Below are 20,912 nucleotides of genomic sequence, written 5' to 3'. Positions count from 1 at the left end.
ATGAGGGTATTGAGGCAACGATCATGCCCAGAGTCCCCCAACAAGAAAAAGAATTGGGTCCGGATTCTCCGCCATTCTTATCCACCTCTCAAGTGCCCACTTTCTCTACCGTAACACCATATGCCCTTATATGTACAGCTGTGTATTTCTGAGGGGGTCTTGGTTTTCACTGTGACTGCTATTGGAAATCAGAGACTTCATCTAGTTTGCACAAAATTCTGGTGATGGCTGAATATGTTCCAGTGTGTGTCTGGTTGTCGTTGATGACGGTGTTTGTGTTGATGCTGCTTCTCCTCTCAAGCCCCCACTCCCCGTGCCCCTGAGCTCCTGGAGGGGATCAGTCACCCCAGAGCAGCCCTGCCCTCACCTGGAAAGGGCTCCTTGAGGAAGTGGCCATTGATGGTCTGGTTGGCTGTGCCCAGGGGGTTCTTGGCGATGAGGGTATAGTTGCCGTTGTTGTAGTGGGTGGGCTTGTTGAAGAGCAGGCAGCCCTCGGAGACCTCGCCCTCCTGGTAGTACTCCACGTGGATGATCTTGGACTCACGCAGCGGCTGCCCGTTGTGCAGCCAGTGCAGTGTGGGTGGCGGGTTGCCGCGCACCACGAACTCGATGCAATGTTCCAGGCGCAGCTCAGGCTCCTCCAGGCTCACCACGCGCGGGGGGTCTGCCGGGGAAAGGCCAGCTGACGCCCAGAACACAGAGCCTCCGGGGTCCCAGAGCAGCCTTTCAGGAGCTGGGGTGGGCAACCCAATTCTTCCCCACCCCGCTCTAAAAAGACCTGAGGGAATCAGAGGTTCCCCCCCCAACACCACCCCCAAAGAGGGGAAGAGATGTCTGTCTTCACTCAAGCTTCCTGGATCCACTACAGCTGGAGGGTTCCCTCTCATGACCTTTTAGGGGTTTAGCAAAAGGCAGACTTGGGCCAACTTAGGAGTAAAGTCAGAGCTGAGTTGGAGGCACATCATCTTCTGAGGGACAGGAACACCCTTTCTGGGGTTACTAGCCAAGGACTGTCTTGATTTGCTCAGTCCTGCCCCACAGGAGTCTTTCTGCCCCTCCTGGTGGACCAGGCCCATTGCAGCAGCTCTGCCCAGCCCCAGCCTCCTGTGCTGAGATCCCCAGGGTCCCAGCCGCCCCCAACAAGGGCATCCGCTCACAGTGGACAGTGAGGGCGACGCTGGCATTGCTCATGCCCACCACATTCTCTGCAATGCACGTCAGGGTGAAGCCGTTGTCCTCACTCGTCACATTTACCAGCGTCAGGTTGATGGCGTGTACATTGGTCCAGTTCAGATTTGTCTAAAAACCCAATAAAAAAAACAATAATCATGTGTACAAAATAAGCTGCAGGGATGTATTGTACAACATGGAGAATAGAGCTAATATTTTATAATAACTAAAAAAATGTTTAAGACTGTACATTTTAAGTTATGTATACTTTACCACAATAAAAATTTAGGAAAAGATAAAAGAAAAAAGAAAAATTAGATGATGGTACAAAAAAAAAGACAACAATCAAACAGTTTCTACAAGGGTGGCTCCCCCACCTAACCCCCAAACACCTTTAGGAATCAAAAGGAAAGCTGAGCAGTAGGTGAAGGAGGCCTTGCTGGTGAAGGCACATTGACCAAGGGCCAAGCTCTCTACAGTCAAGAGCTCAGGTAACACTCACACTTATCCCATGAGATGAATGGTAGCATTATACCCATTTCACAGATGAGGAAAGTAAGGTACAGAGATGTTTATAGCATGTTCAAGATCAAGTTGGCTAGAAAATGTTGCAGCTGGGTGGAACCCAAGTCTACGTGCTTCTTCCTATAGAAATAGGACCACAAACTTCCCCTCTTCTTCTTCCTTATTCTCACGTCTCTTGCTTCTATTCATGATTTTAGCTCATTAAGACTAACAGGTGATAGGGCCCAAGCCTCGGACGCCTACCTGGTGGGTGTTGATGGACTGCAGTCCGGTGACTATCCAGTCCACGTCGGGCAGGGGCGATCCAGAGCCATTGCAAGTGATGACAGCATTGTCACCCTCCCGTACGGTCAGGTTGGCATGGCTCACGCTGATCTCAGGCAGGTCTGGGAGGGAGGACAGGGTGGGTGAAAAAATAGGCAAATACTTGCTACCAAAACTTTGTCCATGGGGGCAATGGTGGCACTGCTTGCTTTGTCCAATAATGACTCCACAAAACCTGCCTGACCTCTCAGAAGTCCCCCAAGTCCCAGAAGCTTCACACCACCTCCCAAGCAGACGGTAGAACTCAAGATGTAAGCCCATGCAGTTGGACTTGGTGGTTGGGGAGTGGGGATTGGTGAGGAGGACAGTTGCTGAAGGAATGCAGCTCTAACAATGACATCAAATGACATCTTCCATTTTGGGCACTGGTTCTCAAAACTTTGGTCCGCTTCAGACTCCCATGGGGATCTTGCTAGAAATTCAGATTTCCAAACTCATCCCCAGATATTCTTATCTCATAAGTCTGTGGATGGACCCAGACATCTGCTTCTCTAAAAGTGCCTTAGATGCTCCTGATACAGGAGATCCAGAGACCACACCTGGACATAACACTCCTTCAGGTTTGCTTAACAGGGAACTGACAGAGAGAAAGGACTCTGGTCCAATGACAAAGAGCACACTTAACCCCTTTCTGCATCCCTGGAACCAACCTTCCCACGGCTGGCTCATGAAGGGACAAGAATGAGCAAGGAGGTAAGAAGGGAGCTGGATCTGCACCCAGTGCAGAGTTCAAGGCTGGGAGGGCAGTGGGGAAGGAAGGCGCTGGCTTTTCCAGCTGATGAGCGGCACCGCCCCTGGTGTCTGAGGGAGGCCCGCGTGGAGCCAGCTGGGACCGGGCGGCTCACTCACCGCACTGGCTGATGTTCATGCGGAAAAGTGGGAGCTGGGAGCCATCGGCACTGATGCAGTAGAGGTTCTGGCTGTTCAGCTTGGCCTCCCCCTGCTCCTGCCACAGCTGCATCCAGCGGATGTCACAGCTGCAGTTGAAGAAGTTCTGCTCCAACCTCCTGTGGGCAAGAAGCGAGGGAAGGGAACCCCTGAACCGAAGGTGGCCCAGCTCCCTCCCAGGGCTGTCAGGCCATGCATGGGCCCCCACCTGCTCCTCAGGGACTAAGGAGAGAAGGGTTTAGCAAGGTCTCCAAAGAAGTAAAAAATACTTATAGAAGTCCATGAATTTATTTAGTTTTTAAACAAATAAACTCATTCCAAAAAAATCCACTCCACTGAACTTACCTGGCAAAGAGACCTTTAAAATACATTGTCTTGGGAGGCTCCTGTTCTCAAAACCCTCCAGTGGCCTCCCAACTCTTTGAAAGTCAAAGTCAAAGGCCTACGGGATCTATACCACCCTCTGTCACCTCTCTGACTTCATCGCCTGCCTCACCCTCTCCTCCTCTTCTTCAGCCACTCTGACCTTGCTGTGTGTCAAGTTTACCAGGATGACCTGCATGCTCCTGCCTCAGGGCCTTTGCACTTGTTGTCCTTTCTGCCTACAGAGTTTGGACTCAGAACATATCTGCTAGATCAATCCCTCCCTTCATTAAGGAATCATATAGCCTTCTCTGACTACTTCTATAGGAAAGCTACCACCAACCCCTGCCCTCACACTGCCCAGTCCCTTGCCCAACTATTTTCTTCTTTCTGGTATTTGTCACTGCCCAGCATCACTTTAAATATTTATTTGCTTGCTTGGAAGTTTGGGGCTAGCAGATGCAAATTAGTATATACAGAATGGATAAACAAAAAAAATATCTAAAAATTAAAAAATGAATATTTATTTGCTTGCTTGTTTATTATGTCTCCCCAAATAAAAACTAAGTTCCATCAAAGTCAGAGACATTGCCTATTAGGTTCATTGCTATACCTCCAGTACCTATAACTGAGCCTGGCACATAAATACCTGTTGAATGAATAAAAGGAGGAAGGGAGGAAGGAAGGGCGGAAGGAAGGAAGGAAGGAAGGAAGGAAGGGAGGGAGGGAGGGAAGAAGGAAGAACGGAGCTATTCTCCCTGGGGAGAAGGTGGTTTGCTGTTTTCAATATCTGCTCAAAGCCCATCTTGGGACCAGCTTTATTCCTTCATAAATTCAACAAAATCCTTAATAAGCACCTCATCCATGTCTGGCTGTGGGCTGAGTGCTGCTGAAACAGAAATGAATAATTAGTCCCTGTTTTCCAGGAGCACTCAGCTTGGTAAAGAAAACTGTCTGATGGAGGAAGAGTCAAGTTCAAGGCCTTCCTTCTCCACTCATTTTCCTTGTGACTTAGAGGGAGTCACCTCCCCTCTAGAGGGAGTTATCTCCTTAGGGGGACAATTGAAGGGCATAAGCTGATGTAAAACTCTTAAAGTCAAGGGCACCTGATAAATCTGAATGCCAGGATCACTCAGGGGAACATGATTCTCTTTCTGGACCAGTAAGGGGATGACTCTATTGGTGCCCAGAGGGAGGGCCACTTGGGTAACTGCACTAAGACCCAGGATATTTTTGACAACTGGCAAATTCCAAAGTAGTAAAGCATGCATCAGCATTAACCAGCTTTCAGAAAAAAGTGAGGCCCTTGGAGGGGAGGAATCAGTGCTTTCTAGCCAACAGGACAGCACAGGTAGAATGTGCAAACACGCCTGTATGATATCCTCTTAGTCTAAAAGTGCCCATGACTTTGCTCTGCACACCACACTCTTTCAGCAAAGGAGACAAGAACTAACCTTCACCAAGCATCTGCCTCTCACAGCTGCACTCAGAGTCAGCCAGTCTCTCATCGTCATGCACAAGAGGGACCCCCTCCTACGTTTGGAGGAGTCAAGTCACGTGCTCAAGGTCCCTCGGCTGGTATGTGACAAAGCAGGGCTTCAAAGCTTAGCCTGTTGGACTCCAAAATTCATGCACTTTCCCCGCCGTCTATCATGTGCAAGGCATAGCTAGATGGGAGATTCTAGGAGGAGTAAGCAGGATCCCTGAACTTTGGAAGCTCGTGGAGGGAAAGACTGGGGAAGAGTTAGAGGGATGAGGTAGGCTGGACTGTGAAAACAGGAAAGAAAGCTTGTGCTACAGCAGGAGCACCGGGAAATAAAGCTGGAAGGGCAAGTGGAAGCCAGATGTTGGAGGACATTCACTGCCGCATCAGGAAGCTTGAAATGCATCCAGGAGGCAGTGGGAACCACCGAGGCCCTTGCAGTTGGATAATGAAGTGAACAAAACTGTAAGAAGAGTAATCCAGCAATGCTGAACAGGATCAACCAGAGAGGAGGAGAGCCGGAGACTGGGACCCCGGTTAGGATGTCTGATAAACACAGGGTCACCGTGTACAGTGCTGAAGTTCGTGCATGTCTCAATGCACACAGCCAAAGGGATGAATGGGGGATGAAATCCAGCCTGCATACCCTTGACCAGACCTGGTACCTGGCATGGGGCTCTATCTACCCAGAAAAGGCATCTTTTCTCATTCACATATAGGTACCATATAGGCTGGCAGGCTCCAGGTCAATGTTCTCAAACTTTTTGGTCTCAGCACTCCTTTTCACTCTTAAAGATGACTGAGGGTCTCAAAGAACTTTTAGGTGGATTATATCTATCACGATTTACCATATTAGAAATTAAAACTGAGAAAATTTTAAAACACAAGAATGCATTAGCACAAACTCCATCAGGCATCAGAGGAATGATGTTAACATATGTCACGTGGCCTCTGGAAAACTCCACTGCACATGGGAATGAAAAAAGCAAGTAACGTCTCAGAGTTATTATGAAAATAGATTTAACCTCTTGGTCTCCCTGTAAGGGTCTTGGGGATCCCCATGGGACCCTGGACCACCGTGAGAGAACGGCTGCCTAGTTACTAAGAGCCTGGAGTAGAGAGGTAAAAATTGGGGAGAGGGAAGGGGAAGATGGAGCAAACATCATAAAGGAAGACAAGGTGGTATTTGGTGCTTCCTTGGAGGTAGAAGAAAAGGAAAGAGTAAAAGATGACCCCAAGATTTTAAGCTCCAGGGGACAGGAAGTCAATGAAAGACAGAAGCATCTTTGGTTGAAAACAGAAGAGAAAAACCAGTGGAAAGGAAGAGGGGAAACATGTTAGGAATCAGGTCAGGGCAGGGCTGGGGGTGAGGAGGGGAAGGTAAGGTCCTAGAGCAGGAAAGTGACAGATGAGGTCCAGGACCCTTGGAGGGGTTTGCCCTGGGGTCAAGGCAGATGCTTCTGCAGCTGAGAAATGAGGGAGAGGAGAGAGAAAAGGTAGACAGGAGAAAATGAGAGGGAAGTCATAAAAATAATTGGATAATAATGTTTGCATTGCATTTACTCTGTGCCCAGCACTATGCTGAAGGCCTTACATGCCTCACCCCCTCTGACCCTCACAACAAGGAGGAAGCAGGGGAAGGGAACCTCTGAGGGCTTCCTTAGGAAACACAGGAGGTCAGATTCCCTGCCCGGTGTTTCTGGGGAAAGGGAGTTGTAGCAGTGGCTGGGAGTCACGTGGGAGGGGCTGTGAGGAGAGGCCTGGCAGCCCTGCTGGAAGGATACTAAGGGTCCAGATGCCGGAACACATGCAAACTGAACCAGGTCAGCCTGATTTTTCCCAGTTGCTTACTTGACACGATGTGGTCATTCATTATTAAGTAGCTGTAAAAATACAAATTACCCACCTGGGTGGAAAATACTAGACAAGTGAGAGTCTTGGCCAGGCTGCTTCAAGCCACATGTGCTTTATTCAGTTCTGCCTCTTGTCTGAGCCCTGCACTACTGTGTATCCCAACATCTCAGGGGTCCCCCAGAAAGGTGGACGGTGCCACAGCATCCTGAGGCTGGCAGGGGGATCCAGTGAGATATGTGGGGTGCGTCTTAGACCCTGCCAGGCATGGGTATGCTAAAAGCTTGTTTGTTTCCCTCCGTCTTTTTCCTCCAGAAGGCATGCACCATGAGATCTGGTCCTTTCCTCCAACCCAGAGTCTCCTGGAAACTGCAGAAGAACTTTGAGCTCTTCCCCCCATCCCTCTGGACTCTCCTCCTGGACAGCAAGACATACATACGGCAGAAAGCATTTTCAGTCTCAGAACAGATGCCCTGGGCATCTCACTGAGCAAATCCACTCTCGTCTTCATATCCTGACAAGAGGGGTCAAACAGTGAGGTGGACCAGGAGCAAAGAAGGGCAAGTCCTGGGTCTAAATGATGCTGTCCATTCTCCCATCAAATCAGGCCTGGAGCAGAGGGGCCTTCAGCCAGGGCCTCAGGGACAGACTCAGGGAGCCGAAAGCAAGCCTTCCCCTGCTCCATCAATAATGCAGGCGGCCCCATGAATAATACAGCAGCAGTTGCTTCACGGCAAAGATTACCAACACCCAGTCCTTTCCCCAAGATGGCCCAGGGCCTAATCGTAGGGCCCTTGGGGCTTCCCACAGATTAACTCAGCCCCGTCCGAGTTTGCGCACAAAGACACTTTGCTGAACAGCCAAGGCCAAGACTGAGTGTTTAAAAAACACTGATTCCCCGCTAGTCATCACTCCGGTTTTCTTCCCTCCGCAGCATCAGTGCTGCCAGTGGCAATCCATGGCCAGGTAGCGAAATATGGGGAAGGGACCCAAATCTGTTGTCACAGAAGAAAACATGCCCAAAGGGCACCCTGGAGATGCCAACAGTCCTGTGGTTAAAAAAAATATCCAAGCAAAAGATCTGAGTTGAGCCAGTTGTGTCACCTGGGGCAACTATAGTAGATTGAATAGTGTCTCCCTCGCCCCCCAAATTATGTCAAAGTCCTAAGCCCCAGTAGCTGTGAATGTGACCTTATTTGGAAATAGAGCCTTTGCAGATATAATCAAGTTAAGGATCATGGATGAGATCATTCTGGATTACGGTGGGCCCTAAATCCAATGACTGGTATCCGTATAAGAGAAAAGAGGGAAAGATTAAAGACGAAGAGACAGGGAAGATGGCCATGTGAAGATGGAGGCAGAGACCGGAGTGGTGCTGCCACAAGCCAAGGAACACCAGGAGCCACCAGAAGCTGGAAAAGGCAAGGAAGGATTCTCCCTAGAGCCTTGGAAGAGTGTATAGTCCCGCTGACACCTTGAATTTGGACTTCTGGCCTCCAGAAGAGTGAGAGAATCACTTTCTATTGCTTGAAGCCCCCAGATTTGTTAAGGGGGAATATGTTAAGGCAGGCCTAGGAAATGAATACAGCAAGTATTCATTCAGCCTGAATTCTCCAAGGCTCTGTTTTAACGTCTGTAAAATGGGGGTAATTGTGCTCAATCTGCCTTCTTCACAGTTACTATGAGGATTAGTGATAATATATGTTAACGTGCTTTGTGAAATAAAAGGGGCTATAAAGAGGCCCAAAATTATTATTATAATAACAGTATTATTAACATGATTGTTGAGTGATTTTGAGAGCCGTGGCAAGTGGTCAGGGCCAGGACTGGGGGAAGGAAAGTGACAAGATCAGCACAAACCCATCCCCAAAACTGAGTTAATATTTTACCAAGTCGATTAAATCTGTAAATTATACCAGAGGTAATTATCACTTTGCTTTAAGAAAATGGAATATTCCAATCTATTTTAATCATGTCTGCTCCGTGCGTGCGGGGTATTAAGAGAAGCCTGTTGGAGATACACTAATGGTCCTTAGGGTATTTCTGGAGGGTTTCTGTGCTGTGAGTTTATATCCTTTGGTGCCTCTTGCCTTTGCCTAAATGGTATCACGGGATTCAGAATCCAAGCTTCTTTTCTTTCCAATTCATTCTTTACCTCTAAGTCAATCTCTTTGATTCTTGCTCAGCTTTCTGGACAGACTGTTCCCATCTTCTCAGTAAAGGGAAAACACCATCTTGCCATAACCAGAAGCTTCGGAGAGCACTGTGCAACACCAACTCAAATTTCTCCAAACCCGTGCCATTGAAAGAGTGCCGGCTACTCAGAAGCCAGTCTTGAAAGATGCTTCCGGTTCCACCAGTAAGAGAAAAACACAGCCTGGACAGGTGAGAGGCGGGCCAGGTGCCCGGCCAAGACCACACCCTTCATCTCACAAAAGTAAATGGGAAATGAGTGAAGGAAGTCTCTGGCACACGGCAAGGGCTCTGAGATGCTAACTTGTTTGGATTTTTTCCCCCCTTTGATTCCACTGATGGGAGCCGCCATCTTGAGTGTGGCTTCTGGAAGGGGACACAAGGCATGAGGGCTATGGTGCTGAGCTGGGTAAGGAAAGAGCTGGTCTTTGAAAACAATAGACCTGGATGGTGGCAATGCTAATAATCACAATACTAATTCCCATTTACTTGCCATGTGATGTTGGACCAGTTATTTCACTTGGCCAACCCTCCAATCCCTCATTTGTCAAACTGGGTTTAAGCATATCTCCTCTGTGGGATTGTTCCAGGGGTGAGACAGGACCTCGTATATATTAGATACTACATATACACCTCTTTTTTCTCCTTCTCTGCTACTAGAAAAGTTGTAGACACTCAGCCCTTCTTATGGGGAATCCCAAGAGCATTAGTTCTTCTATCAGGGATCAGAGGAGGGGCTGCTTGGGGCAGGCAGAGATCCTCAGTGATGGAATAAAACATGCTAAGAAATTGTTGAATGCCCTAGCTTGCTCCTTCTGTTCCTGCAGAAGGTCGCTCGAAGCCTCACACTTCTGCCCTTGTGATCTTCTGGTTGCCACAGCTCACAGAGCCATCTCCCTCTGGCCTCTCTCCTCTAGGGCCAAAATTCTTTCTTCCTGGAAATACCCGACCCATGCCCACACCCCAGCCCACAGGCTCCACTGGGCAGACCCTGGCAGTCTAGATGGCTCGTGGCAGATGGCACCATGTGGACTAATCAGGAAGTCAGACAAGAAAATATGACCCACTCTTCCATTTGCCAGGAACTGGGATTGTTTGGATTTTAATCACAGCCACAGCTAAGAGCCAACAAGCGGCCCCTCCAGCCAAAAGATAAATTTTCCACTCTCAACATTCAATTCTTCCTCAAAAAAATAGACCCCTACCAGGATGACTGCTCCTTAGAGGGGGGGGCTTCTTTATTTTCCAACATAATTTTTTACTTATTTAACAATATGACAGAAATAAAATACTCTGTGGACATGGTGGCTCTCACGCACTGACTCACCCTGGAGGGAACGTCTTCATTCCCCCATAAGTCACATCCAGCTCACTGGTGTATTGATTCCCAGGCAAAGATGAATGCAGAATCCCATGATCCTCTGGGAGAAATCTGACATTTTCTTTAAATATATATCCATGGAACAACTGTTTCTAAAACTCCACGAAACAGGTCACCGGGGCAGCACACCATCGATTTCGCAGCCAGTGATTTTTTTAGAAGGAGCACTGAACATTTTCACAATAATTCAGCCAACAGTAGACCCAGATGTCCCCTGGAGAGATGCTATCCCTGGCCTCCCACAGATGAAGGGGCAGGGGTCCCAGGAGAACTGGATGAAAGACTCCAATTAGCTCCTTTAGGGCAGGGTCCCTGGTCAGTTTTAGAGCAATGTAAGGAAGAACTGCAATTGTGCATTTTTATAGAAAATTACTGTAGAACAGATCCTTGGATTGAAAACAGATTGAGAAAGTTGGGAGACGGCGAAGCATAGTGGTCAAGATCTTGAGTCCACGTGCTACCATTTAGTTAACGGGTGACCTTAACCAAGATACTAAACCTTGCTAAGTACCCCAGTGTCCCCAAATTTGAAGTAACAGTAGCCATTCTGACCTGATAGCATTGTTATGAGGATTAAATAACTTTCATAACTCGATAGATTACTTGGCACACTGCCTGGCCCAGAGTAAGATCTCAGAAATCAGTGTTAGTGGTGATCAAAGCAGTCATGTTAATTTACCTCTAATGTCTTTTCCACCTACAAAGAAGGGAATGAACACAATGCATCAAGTGTAACAGTTTGACATTGAGATGTCTGTGACATTGTCCAGTTTCCCAGTGTTTTATAAAAAAATAAGTACATATGTACCTTTTTCCAAGTTCAGGTAGGAGTTTTTATTGGAGTACAGCTGGATGGCAGCCATATATGACTAAAGAACTCTGACCACTAGAGCTATTGTGCTCATAGCAGAGGAGAAGACTGGTGGGAGGGGCAAAATCCTAAAGCAGGAAAGCAACCCACAACAGTCTTGTCCTAAACTCTCCAACACTGTAAGAGACCATCTCTGTACTTCCCATCCCTGGAATGGCATTTTTAAGCATCATGTAGGCACTTGGGTCCATGAGGATGAGTAGGGTATGTACAAGACTGTCATGGAGATGTAAATATTCCCCTTCCTGACCAACTGGGTCAGAAAAGGTAAGGTTATGATGCATCCTTGAACTCAGGTCTTACCAGGTGGAGGGAGAACAAGTTGAAAGGCCAACAGCATGGGCGGGGATCCAAGGCCATTCACTGCCTCTTGGTAAAGGATAGAAAGCAATCTGCATTCAGTGAATTTGGATCTGAGTCATCAAGTAAAAGGGAAGACACATGAGCAGTGTCTCTGTAACCGTGACTCCCTAACTCCATCCATGCCTCAATTCCTTTTCAATTTATTCCCTGATTTGTCCCCTCAACATAATATGCCATCCTTCATGCACAGAGATGACCCTGATGACTCACACATCAACATGACTTATTTTTCCAGCAGTGGTCACGAGTTTTCATTCATCCATCCAATGTGTGTTTGTGCAAAATGGCTGGCTGGGGTAGGAGTACATTGATCAGCCTCGGAATGCAGCAAATCTAAGCAATCCACAAGCAGATTGAATAAATATATGGGCTTAGTCCCTCCAGGATGCCCATACTCAAGCCAAATAGGCTGACAGAAGATCACGAGAAGTGGAAAATACATGCAATCTGAAATCAAAGGCCTGGGTTCAAGTCCTGGTTCTGCCAGTCCCTAGCAATGTGATCTTGGTTGTGTTTCACATGCCTTTCTGGAACTCAGAACCCTCACCTTAAAGTGTAGAGATACCTTTTATATGGGAGGTATAATAATACCTACCTCCCATGACATATGATGATAAATCAAAGGTCATGTAAATGAAAGCACACCTAATAATCTATTTATATATTGTAAATGTTATTATAAATTGATAAATTATCTTTATTATTATAAATATATATAAATATAAACGTTATTACTAATTACCAACAGATCACGAAACTAGGTCCTGCTAAGAGATGAGATTCCTATCTTCTGAAATGTATTGCGCCCAGAAGGAGCATCAGAAATCAAGGGATGGGGTGGCTCACTCTCACTGAACATGGTACACCCACATCATCCAACCCAAGGAGCCCCTTCCGGTGTACTCCCAGCTTCAGGTGGCTCCACCCAACCTTTGACCACCACTCCACCAACTTGGACAGTCTTCAAAACTGAACTTACAATTCCCGAAGACTCAGCGTCTGGAATAGCTGCCATGAGAGTGTGGTGAGCCGGTTACTCGACAGGTTTCTGCAAGATTGACAAATAAAGAGGAAATTAAAGGACAATCTGGCATGTCATGCCTCCGTAGTAAGCACAGTCATCTCATGGGAGCCTGGCTTTGTTGTTCTTCTCCACTGCTCCCTTCGGCTAACAGTACATCTGACAGTTAGTCGAGGCTACAGATCATGTCTGGAGAGGATGCTGAGACCTTTTAAAAGACAAGGTTTTACAAATCAAATGAAATAAATAAATAAATAAAAATTTCTTGGTCATTCTCCCATATGCTCTCACCACAATAAAATTTCAGAGAGCCTTTTTAAACCCACCCTCCTACAGGAGGACAGAGAACTCTCAGAGTATAAGGTATACAAACCAGCAAGCATTCTTTTTTTTTTTATTTAAGTAGAGTTGTTTTACAATGTTGTGTTAATTTCTGCTGTGCAGCAAAGTGATTCAGTTATACATTACATATATATATATATATATATATATATATATATATATATATACTTTTTCATATTCTTCTCCACTATGGTTTATTATAGGATACTGAATATAGTTCCCTGTGCTATACAGTAGGACCTTGTTGCTTATCTATTTTATATGTAGTAGTTTGTATCTGTTAACCCCAAGCTCTTAATTTATCCCTCCCCTTTTTTTTTAGTTACTGAGGTATAACTGACTTACCAAAAAAGCTGTACGTATTTAATGTATATGTATTGATGAGTTTGAAGATAATATACATCCATGAAATGATCGCCATAAACAGAGCCATAAACTTAACTGGCATCTCTAAAAGTTTCTTCCGTCTCTATTTTTTTTTTTTTTGGTGATAATAATATTCAACCGAAGACGTACCCTCTTCCCAAATTTTTAAGTGTACAATACAGTATTGTTAACTATGCACTACTCTGTACTAGAGATATCTAGGACTTCTTCACCTTGCATAAGTGAAACTATTGTGCCCTGTTACCAACATTCTTTTTTTTTAAATAGATTTATTTATTTATTTATTTATTTTTGGCTGTGTTGGTCTTCATTGCTGCACTTGGGCTTTCTGTAGTAGTGGCAAGCAGGGGCTACTCTTCGTTGCAGTGCGTGGGCTTCTCACTGTGGTGGCTTCTCTTGTTGCGGAGCATGGGCTCTAGGCGTGCAGGCTTCAGTAGTTGTGGCATACAGGCTCAGTAGTTGTGGCGCACGGGCTTTGTTGCTCTGCAGCATGTGGGATCTTCCCAGACCAGGGCTCAAACCCATGTTCCCTGCATTGGCAGGCGGGTTCTTAACCACTGAGCCACCACGGAAGTCCTCAACAAACATCCTTAACATTCACACAAGTTGAAAATACTCCGCAGGTCACCTACAATTCCTTCAAGCCAGTCCCTCCCTCAGCAATCCTGTCCCTCAATGATCAAGACATCAGCCTCTTTGTTCACACTTCTGTTCTCCTCCTAATGGCTGTTTTTTTTTTCATTAGGATGTACAGGGGAAAGGAGGAGTCATTAGTCTTCTGAATAAAAGAAGAAACACACCCACGGTTATTACTTTGCCAGGCTCAACAAACAACATTTGATGTGGTAACAGCCCTTCAAGGCAGCCGTTGGAGACGGCTAGAGCTGAAGTGGCACCCCAGGAGCCATGTACTTATCTAGTGATGAGAAAGGAGAGCGGTAAGAATTGCACCTAGGTAAATACCTATCCACATGCACACACATGTGTATAAGCACGTGCATATTTATGTCCATTAAACATGTAGGTAATAAATACAAACACAGACTCCTGCTTATACACATATGCATATGCTTACAGGTGCACCTATATTTAGAGGACTTCTATAACAGATATTTGTTGAGAGCCAAATATAGGCTACACTAAGGAATGAGGGGGTGGATGACAGATAAGGTCCCTCTGGAGCTTATGTTCATGTTACAAATGAATAAGCAAGAGAAGTGTAGTTTGTGATGAGCAGAAGGAAGGGAATAAGCAAAGTGGGGCAAGTAACCAACGTGGGAGAGAGACAGGGCTACGTCAGAAGATGCTTCCAGAAATGCCCTCTGAGAAGGGGATGTCGGAGCTGAGAAGAGGAGTGACAGTGAGCCTAGCACCAGGGAAGGTGTGTTCCAGGCAGTGGGAGCAGCAAGTGCAAAGGCCTGAGAGGGACTAGGGGCCAGAAAAGGGGCCAGTGAGGAAGGAAGTAGAAGAGTGGTCTAGGATAAGCAGGAGAGGGGACCCGCCACACCCACCTTGCTGGCCAATGTAAGCCACCCGGATTTTACTTTAAGGAACAACGGGATGGCACTGGCTGGGTTTAAGTAGGGACGTGGCATCATCTAATTGCCATTTTTTAAAATAGGAACCCAAGACTGGAAGTCATCAGAGCAATTAGGAGCTGCTGCAGTATTCCAGGCAAAAAGAGAGAGTAGAGACAATTAAGCTGATGGAATTCAAGCTAGGTGGTGGAGGGAGAGCTGCCAGAACTTCCTATGGGATTGGATCGGGCAGAGGAGGGAGACTTGAGCAACCAGGAGAGTGGTGATGTCATTTAGTGAGCCGAGGAAGGCTGCAAAGGGGTCCCAGCTGGGGAGCGGCGTGGGGATCAAGAGCCTCCCCCTTGCAGACACTAAGTTTGAGATGCCTGTTAGACGTCCAAAAAACAGAGATGAGATAGCTTGTTGGATGCCCGGGTCTGGAGCTCCGGGGAGAAGTTCAGGCTGGGTGAGGTAGAGGGTAGACACAGATCATTAGAGGAGCAGATATTCAAACACAAGGACAAGCTAAGGGATAGGGCTTCCCCTTCTCATTTGAGGCAGCTCTGCCTTTGGTGACAGTCCATGACTGTGTGGGGGAGGAAGACCCCATTCTTTGGGTGCAGGGGACTGGGGCGAAGGGAAGGTGTCCAGTAGGTATCACCCAAGTTTACTGTCCCACTCTCTCCCCAGCCCCCAGCACTCTCCCCTTTCAGAGTCCTTAAGCCCACAGCCCTTGCTAGGAGAGCCTCCCATAGCCCCATACTGTCACCCACTTCCTCTCTGCAGGACTGTAGAGCACTGGTGCGTGTGAAAACACAGGCTCTCACTAAAAGCCTATAAACCTCAACCCATCCACATGCTCAGCTTCACAAAGCCCCTAACCATGGCACATCTTATTCCTACAAACGGCCTCCTTCCCCCACTGATCGGAAGGAAAAGGGTGACAGAAGAACTGCATGATGGCCACTCGAGGACACAGGCACCCAGCTCCCTGCAGAACAACTCCTGCTTGGGAGGGAGGAGCAGGGGATCAGACACGTACGCCCATCAAAGGCGCTGACCTTACACCAGGAGCTGGAACTCGGGGTCAAGGATAACAGGCTTCACAGCACCACTCTATGTGTCTCCATTACCATGAGCCGCTATGATGTTTCAATAAAGGTGAGTGCCTCGTCCAGACAGAAGTCTTCTGTTTTGTTTTGCTTTTCTTGGTTTACTATCTACGCACAACAGCATCAGTGGCAGCAGAAGTTAGACAAGGCCCAGGGGCCTTGACCTCTCTGCCCGACTCCAGCGCAGCCTGGAACAAAGCCCCTGGTTCTAAAGCTGAGCAGCAGCTCCTGTGAGAGGCGGCCGCCAGGAACACCAGACGCACTGAGCCCTGGGAAACACGCCCCGCCCCCGGCCCCGCCCCCGCCCCCGGCAGGAAGGAGGAGGCGGGGACACAGGAGCGGTCCAGGGGAAGTGGAAACCTTGCCCATCTCCGAGGGAGGAGCCACCCGGGAGTGTGCCAGTAGTTCTTGGGGGGCCCGAGGCAGGGAGCAGGTTGCCAGCAATGTCCTTTCACAAAGGTCATGTTTTGCTACATTAGGCAGAAATGTCAAGAGAAAATTGGATTCTGAAAGAAAGAAAATAACAGGCATTCTGGGCAAATAAAGAATAAGAAATAGCATTATCTCCTTATTACAAGTTAGAGGGGAGAGGGGGCCTGGGACACCTGGTAAGGGGGAGGTGGGCTCCGGCTCTCCCAGGGGTGTCTCATCTGCAGCTTCTCCCCACCCTCCCCCCACCCACCAAGCCCCACCTGGAGGAGAAAGGGCCCCTCCGGATTCCTCCAGTTCTTTGGCCAGATGGAGCGGCCACAGCAACACTCGTGGGCTCTGTCCACGACTGCCCTCTCCCCTCCCTCCTCCCTGACGGTCCCAGTGGTGCACAGACCACCTTCTCCTTCTGCAGTCCGGATACTCTCCTTCTCTCACCCTCTCCTGCCCCCCTGCACCATCTCACAATCAACAGCTGCCATTCACCAAGGGCTTACTAAGCACCAGCTACTGTGTTACCCACTTCTGCATTCATGATCTCATTTACTTTTTACAGCAACTCTACAGGACGGGTATTGCTATTATCTCCATGCAACAGATGAGGAAACTGGGGCTCAGAGGTGGCCAATGAAAGTTGAACAGCTCTGAGTAGCCTTAATGTGAAGACTCCAACAACAGGCCACAAGAGGCATACCCAGGAATATTTGCAACCAACACACAGACATGTAAACGCCCAGGTACACATACACACAACCCAGTGTGTGTCCCCAGAGGCAGAGATGCTGTGCTGCACAAGTCCCAGGAGGAAAGCAGTGCGCACAACCTGGGCAACTGTACACAGCACCCTGCCAGAGACACACGATAGAAGTATCCAGCCACAGAGACAAACAAACACACAAAAGACGAGAAAGGCAAACATACACCGCCAACAAGGCAATCAGGGCACGCCTCTGGCCATCCTGCCTTCAGAGGCATTTATAAATGCTCATGTGCTGGGCAGATGGGAAAGACAAGGCAGGGGGCTTTAACCGACTTAACACCCACTTAGAACTCACTTCCCCTGATTTTCCTTCTAGCTGATGCCTCACCTGTGTTCACCTGTCATCAGTTATTGATGGGCCGGTTACCCCCCTCACCAGACAAAGGTTTAATTAAGAACCATCCTGCCTCTGGGCCTCACCGCAGCCCTGAGCCTCCTCCCTTACAGATCCATTATCACTCGTCTCTGACTTGTGCTTGAGTCAATGGCCAGTTTCCAAGTCACCTGACCGTTGTAATTAATTTGGTGAGCAAGATTTTACGAGATGATGCATCAAACACTTTCCCAAAATCAAGCTCCATGACCTCGCCCCCGTATCCCTCACCTGAGACTACCAAACAAAGCCATTAATTTTGTCCTGTGCTACTGGCTCATTCACAGCCCAGACTCTGGGGCCCAGAGTAATGAACCATGGCAATGCAGCTACTGGGTCCTCTGGAAACAGGGAACCAGACACACAGATGGCCAGACTCTGAACCTGAGGAGCAACAGGCTGAGATGGCCCCTCCTGCATTAGCCCTGTGGTGAACAAGGGAAACCTCAGGATGGGAAGCAGTCCCATGACTCTCCTAAAGGGGGTGCCCAACTGCAGCAGGATGGAGCCCCACAACTGGGGAGGATGTCACCCTCTACCCTGGGAACCCTGCCGTCCAACAAGAGGGTCACTCGAGATGGACCCTGCAGCCAAGAGAAGCTGACCAGATGAATCCTTCTGTTCCCCCAAACACACTGCATCCTTTGGGGCTGAGAGTTGAGAAGGAGACACTGATTCCCATCCACAAAGTGATCCTGAAGAAGGTACCATGGATTTCCCAGATTAAGAGTGCGGCTGACTTTGGAAGTACCTCCTCTTGTACCAGCGGAGGCAGGCCCAGGGGCAGGCTGTGTCTTAGGACTTAAGTGTCTTAGGACACTGAGGAGTGTGTAAGGGATTGTTGGATGCAGGTGCCCCATCATTCCTGTGCTATTAAGCCAGGCTGCCCCACCGGCACCATTCGGTCGGGCATCACCCCTGTCCACACCACAGACCTTTGCTGGGTTGGCCCCGCTCCCACTTCAGCTCCTGGATGCTCACTCCACCTCTGCATCTCCTTAGTCCCTCTCACTTGGGTTTTGTCTTCTGTTATGATGGGCTGGACTGTGTCTCCTCAAAATTCATATGTTGACGTCTGAACTCTCAGGACCCCAGAATGTGACTGTATTTGGAGACAGAGACTTTAAAGAGGTAATTAAGGTTAAAGGAGGCCATTGAAATGAACCCTAGTCCGATATAACTGGTGTCCTTATAAGAAGAGATTAGGACACAGACACGCACAGAGGGAGATGATGTGAAGACACGAGGAAAAGTCAGCATCTATAAGCCAAGGTAAGAGGCCTCAGAAGGAACCAACCCTGCTGACACCTTGATCTTGGACTTCCAGCCTCCAGAACTGCGAAGAAATCATTTCTGTTGTTTAAGCCACCCAGTCTGCAGTGTCTGTTACGGCAGCCCTAGCAAACTAGTATACCTGTCCTCAGCCCCTCTTTTGCCCCAAGGTCCTGACAGTTGGCTGCCCAACTGTGATTCCTGAAAGCCTCCAAAGTCATGATTTTCAGTCCCTCCCTCACTCTGCCTATGTCCCATCGCTCTAGGGAACCAGCTTCCCAATCAGGGAGCAGCCATGAAGATGCAACATGGCATCTGTCCACTCAGTCAGCTCCCCGCTGGGCATACGCAAGTCTCCTGCTGCAAAAGATGGTTATGAGAGAACACAGAGACCCAGGGGTGTGCTCAGCTGGCATCCTAATGGTGAATGCCATGGTCGCTGACTTTTCCTAGAGGATTCATGCTGCTGCTTGCAGAAAGCGCTATTCTAAGCACCGTATGGGCTCAGAGCAGCAAGCGTGGCTCCCCAGAGAACAACAAAGGTCCAACCCCTCCTGCTTTCACAAGCTCCAATGGGGGCTGCGGCTTGCTGGCTGCCAACATCATGAGGTAAATCTGATTTCCTCCATCCACGAAGGCAGCCTTAGGAAGATGCAATTCTTCCTTCCTGAAGACCCAACACCTCCTCAGCTGTCTGTCTCTCCCCTTCTAACTTTCCCCATGAAATAACTCTCTCCTCGTTCTTCCTGAAGACGGCCAACTCCCTCCCCTGCCATGCCACGCCAAGATTCTTTTGACATTTCTGAAGGATCTGGAAAAAAAAGTCAAGAAAGGAGAATTCCTTCATGCAGCACTGACCCCACAGAGAGCTGCTAAAAAGGAACAAACCATGGAGACGGGGAAGGCTGACAGTCTCCTCCCCGCTTCTCCGAGAACCAGGGAACTTACACGTCAGGAACCTGAACTTGGGACTTTGCGCATATCAGCCCACACCGGAGATGCCTGCAGCCCCCCTGTGAGGAGCAGTTAGGGTGGCTGCCATCAACCTCCTCAGGTTGAACCAGTGGGAAGGAAGGAGGCTCCAGGCCATCTCTCCACCAAGGCCTGCTGCCCGCCCCCGAGGGGCCCCCCTGAGCCAACCCCTTAAAATCCAGTGCCTGTGATAAGGAAGCAGGTGCTGCTGCCCTGTGTCCCTCTTGGAGGCCAAGAAGTATTTTTCTACATCATTGACATATTTGCTTTTCCCTCAATTAAATTGCTGTAAGAGGGGGTGTGGGTTAAAGCCATCTGAGCCATTTTTATTCAGCTAAATTACACTGGATGGCTCATTTAATGAACTCTAATGAAGCCAAAATGCTTTCTCTAATCAAATCTCAAGTGACGTGACTGGTGTCTTGACCTTAGATCAGGAGGCTGCAGGCAGCTTTTCCACAAGGCCCTGGGCTGAGCTAAACCAGGGTTTCCCAGAGAATGTTCCTAGGAATCTGAGATCTGCCGTACATTAATGGGTATGACAAGGGAAAAAGTTTCATGTTGCTTGAAAAATGTGGTACTAAATAAAATTAAACAGGCTTATTTACTGCAGAACTTCTCAGAGCCTTTACTAAGTGAAGGATCTGACCCATTGAATCTCTCAAGCTTATTGGCTCACAGAACCTCCACCATGGAATTCTAGCAAAAATATCACCCCACATAATATACTTAGAGAAATGATCAGGGTGATAAGAAGTATATATTTGGTCCTTATCCACGGTTCATGGCTCACAGCTCCCAAAACCCTTGGAATTTCTTGAAGGATAAGAACAACAGGAGCACCTTTTCTTATAACACTCGGTGTCCTGTCCTCAGTTCCTAAAATTGCTTCAGAGGATAAAGTGACTTTCGGAAATCCCCTAAAGATGGGGGTCTGGTTGTCAGGGGAACCAACCATGAATAGAGGGTTGGGACCTTTCATTCCCACCCCTTGATTTACTTGGAGGGGAAAGGAAATCAATCACCAATGGGCAATGATTTAATCAATTGTGCCTAGGCAATGAAGCCCCCATAAAGCCCCAAAAGGACAGGGGTTGGGGAACAAGAACACTTCCCTTCGTGTCAGGCCCCAAAAACTCCACGGGAACAGAGGCTCTTTTGTTCAAAACCTCGCCCTTTGTATCTGTTCATCTGGTTGTTGATTTGTATCCTTTAATATCTTTGTAATACACCAGTAATCTAGTGAGTAAATGAGTTTCCTGAGTTCTGTGAGCCACTCTAGCAAATTGATCGAACCCAAGGACGGGGTCGTGGA

At 48.0% G+C, this 20,912-nt stretch overlaps 1 protein-coding gene across 6 annotated transcripts in view; it reads right to left on the bottom strand.

Annotated features, from left to right (window-relative positions):
- The window catches only part of NTRK3 (neurotrophic receptor tyrosine kinase 3), a 371,411-nt gene that overhangs the window by 244,995 nt on the left and 105,504 nt on the right, over nucleotides 1-20,912 (bottom strand). For all 6 annotated transcript variants that reach the window (XR_009500737.1, XM_059912520.1, XM_059912521.1 and 3 more), the window contains 5 exons: nucleotides 12,392-12,460; nucleotides 2,869-3,026; nucleotides 1,939-2,081; nucleotides 1,158-1,299; nucleotides 368-664 (listed from right to left, as the gene is read on the bottom strand). Coding sequence is in view for 5 of the 6 variants with exons in the window: in XM_059912520.1 (XP_059768503.1) it covers nucleotides 368-664; nucleotides 1,158-1,299; nucleotides 1,939-2,081; nucleotides 2,869-3,026; nucleotides 12,392-12,460 (809 nt within the window). In the remaining variant the exon portion in view is untranslated. The remainder of the gene's footprint in view (nucleotides 1-367; nucleotides 665-1,157; nucleotides 1,300-1,938; nucleotides 2,082-2,868; nucleotides 3,027-12,391; nucleotides 12,461-20,912) is intronic.

Source organism: Balaenoptera ricei, chromosome 2 (genome assembly GCF_028023285.1).
Source record: "Balaenoptera ricei isolate mBalRic1 chromosome 2, mBalRic1.hap2, whole genome shotgun sequence".
NCBI lineage: Eukaryota > Metazoa > Chordata > Mammalia > Artiodactyla > Balaenopteridae > Balaenoptera > Balaenoptera ricei.
Note: the sequence above shows the minus strand (reverse complement) of the source record. Positions and strands in the feature narration are given on the sequence as shown.